The sequence below is a fragment of the Phaseolus vulgaris genome, chromosome 4 (assembly GCF_051622355.1).
Source record: "Phaseolus vulgaris cultivar YP4 chromosome 4, ASM5162235v1, whole genome shotgun sequence".
Lineage (NCBI taxonomy): Eukaryota > Viridiplantae > Streptophyta > Magnoliopsida > Fabales > Fabaceae > Phaseolus > Phaseolus vulgaris.
In genome coordinates this window covers 7,531,127-7,536,538 of record NC_143501.1, presented here as the reverse complement: position 1 = coordinate 7,536,538, position 5,412 = coordinate 7,531,127, and the positions used below count along the sequence as shown (strand labels likewise).

Genomic DNA, 5,412 nt, shown 5'->3' with positions numbered 1-5,412 from the left:
GAATGTTGGATTCAAAGAACTGAGTGGTGAAAGGGAATTGTGAATAGCACGATTCTGAATATTATTGAAATTAAGAAAGGAAAATAATACATGGAGGAAATGAATTCAAAATTCACTTAACTAAACTTTACAACGAGGTCGGTCTTGTGTTATATAGCAAGTTGGATCTCAATCTACCTTAAACCAAACAGCCTAGTCAATTTGACTAAGGGCTTTACAAATTCCCTAACATTTAATTCCCTGATTTCACGATGCTTCCTTACTATGTAGTGTGTCATGACTGAAGAAATTGAGTGTCTTAGCTTGTATGCGCCGCGTCGTGAGAGTTAGTGGACATAAAAGGAAATAGTGTTGTGTTTTCTATGGCTACCATAGTTTTTGGGGTGTAATTGCTTTTTCTATTATAAATGTTGAAAATGGAAGGTGTTAGCTTTCTGGATAGAAAGAAACTTCATTCATTAAAAAAAGTTGATGATAATTATACGACAAAAATTGACAATGGTAATTTGCAAGAAAAATGAAACATGTGAAGGACGTTTACTAACAATTTTGTCTGCAAATGAAATCTCATTTTACTTGAGAGATGACACCTTCATTTTCAACATTTCTAATAGAAAATCACTTATGAGTCAAGAATAATCCATCTTTATACATCAAATTACAAGAAAAATTTTGCCAACTATAGTTTGCAAAAAAAAAATTGTAAATCTAATTAACAAGTTTATCTTTAGATGAAGTCTTTTTTTTCAGGAGTAGATCTAATACCTTCTACTTTCAATGCTTGTAATAGAAAATCGGCCCATGTGTCTATAGGTCCTGGCAAGCACCAATGCACACAATCATTAGATATTGTCACATTCTTCTGTGACCAGTGTCCATATTTATTTGGGTGACCATCTGGCCTCTGTAACATCGCCTGTGTGGTGTCAAGTAACATGAATTTCAAACCTTTCTTTGTGGCTTCTTTTTCAGCACGTTTGAACTCCTCCAATTGTATGGTGTGTAACTCAAGATTGTAGCCATCTAACCTTGTTTCATTACTCTTAAATGGCTTAGTTCTTATACAATTCCCTCCTTTATCCCACACCCCATTCTCAAAATGAGATGGTGCATATGTTCTAAGAATTGTTACACCCTTGGGGTTTCCTACACTCATGATTGCTTTATATGAAGTCCTAAAAGCTTTCTTATAGCCATTGTGCCATGTTAAATGAGTGACATTTTCCCAGGAACAATATTGACATCCAACAATTTTTTGTTTCTCATAGAACACCATTGGCCTCAAAAACCACTGTCCTCCATTGATAATGACATAGTCAAACTCTTTAATTTGCGCCGTCCATTTTTCATCAAACTCATCAAGATAAACATTGATGAGACCACCATTTGAATCAACTTGTTCTGCTCTCACTAGATAGGGTGACCAGAAAGTAGCCATTGTGAAATTATAGTTTGAGTATTGCCATCTTTTGAAGGAAAACTCATCTGTGTATGATACATCTACGGGCCACTCTGCCTGAAAAGTATAAAACATTAACATCAACCTAAATAAGTTTTTTTAATTTTTATAAATCTAATTTAATTTCTATACAAGAAGGAAAAATGTCATGAAAACACAAATTTTTTTAGAAGATTAAAATGTTTATTTACTTAACCAAAAACTCCAAATACTCCTTTAATTATTCGTTGGAAAGAAAGCTCAAGCTGAAAATGCCTATATATTTTTTAATTTTCTTAATGAATATCTCATATTTTAGTTACATTAACAAAAAATAAATGATTTATAATGCCAGATATGAATGCATCAATCAACTAATGATAGGAAAAATTATACTTGAATGCCACTGCATTAAAATTGACTAAGGAATACTTAATGAAAGGCTTAGACAATTTACATAGGGTTATAAACTCTTATTAAATCATTTATGTAAAGTAACACTTAAAAAATTATATAGATAGAAACCATGAAAAAAATTGTTCACTAATAAGTTATGTTTTGTATGTTAATATTATTGGATGTCAACTTTTATATTTGTATTTGTATACTTTTATACGTAGAGAAAATAATTTTTATACAATACAATGCTGTCATAATTCCATATTTGGTTCTCCACATTATATCACTGCATGCCAATGGAATATGATACTAAAATGACACCCAGATCCAATTAACATAATCGGAATATAAAGAATTAACATCATCCATGAATTATTTATAGAACCAAATTGATATCATTGGACTAAAGAACTAAAATAATATAATTACTAAATGGATGAAAAAAAATGCAGATAAGCTTAAATGCATGTTGTTTAACATATTTATTAACTGGTTGCTAAAATTAACCTTCTTTGACCAGAAAACATAACTGTTCTAAAACTGACAACAACTAATTAAGAATAGAAAAGTTTGAACTGATATTTAATTTATTTTTAAATTTATTATAAATATTTTGTAGGTATCTACATTTTTATTACAGTTTTGAAAATATATAATTTTATAATAATGATATTAGAAATTATTAAAAATATTAGAGTTTAGAAATATATAACTTTGTAAGAATAATATTAAAATAATAATAGTGGTTATTAGTTTTAAATAGAAAATTATTTAGTTATTTTAACAGAGAGATTCTTCGATTATTTACTTTATTAAATTAAAAAAATATTTTTATTTATTAAAGGTAATGTGGTCTTATTGAGAGATCATATTAAGTAGTTATAAAAAATATATCAACCTTAAAAAATTACTTATTTTATTAAAAACAAAATATTTATTATTTCTTGAAATATAAAATTGTCTAATATAACTCTAAAAATAGTTACCAAAAGTATAGTCATATAGATAAACATAACCAACTTTATTGATTTTAAGAAACTACTAAAAAAAATTACAAATACTCCTATTATATAATATTATAACATTCTAAAAATTCAATAGAAAAATTTAATTTTATGACTGTATCCATATATTCCATAACGAGTTGAAATACAAGCCATGCTTACGTAATTTTTGTATAAATAGTGTAATGTGTTTATAAGAGTAAAAATGATAAAAGAAGTATAAAATAAAGTTACAAAACATAAAGAATATAAAATTGTAAAAAAACGCGTAACATAATCTCTTTATTCATAGAATAGATACAAATTATTAAAAAGTAGATATTTTTAAAATTTTCATATAAAACGTCAATTTACTCATTTATATTAGTTTATAACTTACTATATCTTTTCTTCTTATAATTTTATATTATATTAGTTTCTTTTCTTTTCTTTTTCATTTTAAATGTAAACTTTTCATCATTAATTAATATTCTATAATTCATTAAAATTTAAATTTAAGTATTTGAATGTCAAGAACTAAAAAAAGTTATATCTATATATAATTAATATTTTTATTTATTAATTCCGTTTACATATTGACCACACAAAATGTATAAATTAATAACAAGTAACAATAAAAAAAATCATACAAGTAACACTATTTTCTACTTTTTTAAGATAATATATATTATATTAACAAGTTGAAGTTGAATTTTATTAAAATACTATAAAAAAATATAAACTCCTCTGACCTTTGTCTCTTGGTCAAATATTCAACAACTATTAAACTCATTTGTTGTCATGCACCTTTTCTTTATAATTAATGTCATTAAAAATCAAACAATATTATCAATGAAAATTTTATTCACTTGCAGGCTAAAGCCTGCATCTAAACAATTAACTAAAATTTAATCATTTTAACTTCATATGGTCATTCTTCATTAGATTATATGCAAGTATATCTATTCAAAATTCATATGAACAGCATATTATCAGTGAAGAAAAACATGAACTGGTGTATTTTCATATGCATTATCTAAACCAGAAACCATTATCTAAACCAGAAACCAAGCCAAAGAAGATAACTACAATTGATATCAGAAATCAAAGAGAAAAATTAAGGCAAGAATTTTAGAATTTCAAGAGAAAATATAAAAGAGACTTACCCTAGATAGGAGGCAAATCATGGACTGCATGTGATTTCTTCCAATGGAGTCTCCAACAAAAGCCATAGATTTTCCCCTCATGATTTCTAGAAACTGAAAAGGGTTGAAAATGGGGAGTTCACACTCATTTGGCTTCCACCTCCACTTCATGAACTCAGAATCAGGTCTTCCAAATTTCATGCAGTTTTGGTGTTCATGGATTTCCCAACATGTTTTGTTTGTGTAGTATGGTGCATCAGGATTTGGCACCCATTCCCCACTGAAAATGTCACACTTCTTCACAGATGCTGTTGAGGGCATGATTTCTGTCTCATTCTTCAAACCATCATCAAATTCAATAGACACCTCCTTGTTGAATTCATTGATCTTCAACAATGAATGGTAACTGAAGAAAGAAGAAGAAATTGTGGTGAGCATGAACACAACCAGGGTTGAGAATACCAGAATTGTCACTATTGATGACAGTGTTTGTTTTGATCTAAGGTTGTTGTTCCCTTTGAGAAGAGGAAAATGTAGAAGGAACTTCATTTTGAGAGAGGGAAAGGGATTAAGGAGATAGCACAATTTGAGCTTTTCTCAGTGCAAAAGAATATGATTCTGTGATGAAACTAAATTTATCATTTTCTTGATTCAGACTCTTAATTTTTAAAGCCTTCATTAAATTTAAATATTGTGTCATAATATTTTATCTCTCTGATTAAAACTTTCTCTTGTTCATGTACAATTAATTATTCTATAATAACTTTCTCTTCATTTGCGTGTAGAACATCGACAACAGAGTCATTAAAGAATATTAATTTCAAAATGGTTTAAAAATGGAATCAATCGTTAAAAAATGTTTATTTGATTCAGAAAAATAGATGGGATTGGTTTTATAGAATAGGGTAAGACCACATTAGGAAAAAAATGAAAACTTTATCCATGTAAAAATTTTAATATGTATGCTTTTATTTTTTGAGGAATAAATCGATTACTTTGACTTTTCAAAATTTAATATTTTTTTAAAATTCCCTTCATTTTCTCCTTTAATTAAAGTAAAATGATTTTTTTTTATAGTTTTTTTTAAGACAGAAGGTGTCATAATTCTATAAGAGAAACAAATCAGTGAGATTTGGGTGAAAATTGATAAATTTTTTTGAGAATCTTTCAATTTTGGTAAGATTTTAGAAAATTTAACTTACTTTTGGAATTATTTTAAATAGAAAAATTATTTCTTTCATTGTTTATACTATAGGTATGGGTTTTGAGATTTGCTAATATTTACAGAAATATTTGGTTGGATATTTTTAACATAATCTCCCCTCTCAACCATGTTTTTCTTTCTATAATTTACAAGACTAAAATAAAATGTTTAAAAAAATGAAATTTTGTTTAAGAAAATTAAGTATAGTATTATTCGTATTAATAACTTGTTTTTACTTATTTA

General features: G+C 27.0%; 1 protein-coding gene across 1 annotated transcript; it reads right to left on the bottom strand.

Moving 5' to 3' along the window:
• Nucleotides 1-551: 551 nt before the first annotated feature.
• Nucleotides 552-4,599, bottom strand: LOC137836397 (protein trichome birefringence-like 19). The gene is made up of 2 exons (XM_068645123.2): nt 3,987-4,599; nt 552-1,516 (listed from the first exon to the last, which is right to left on the bottom strand). The coding sequence occupies exons 1-2, from the start codon at nt 4,512-4,514 to the stop codon at nt 728-730; spliced, it is 1,317 nt and encodes a 438-aa protein (XP_068501224.2). The 5' UTR covers nt 4,515-4,599; the 3' UTR covers nt 552-727.
• Nucleotides 4,600-5,412: the final 813 nt, after the last annotated feature.

What these genes read in the sequence shown, in the direction of transcription:
- LOC137836397 (XM_068645123.2), bottom strand. Translation starts at nt 4,514, where the DNA reads ATGAAGTTCCTTCTACATTTTCCTCTTCTCAAAGGGAACAACAACCTT. An exon ending in TGATTTGCCTCCTATCTAGG is followed by an intron (nt 1,517 to 3,986) that starts GTAAGTCTCTTT and finishes TATACTTTTCAG; the next exon opens with GCAGAGTGGCCCGTAGATGT.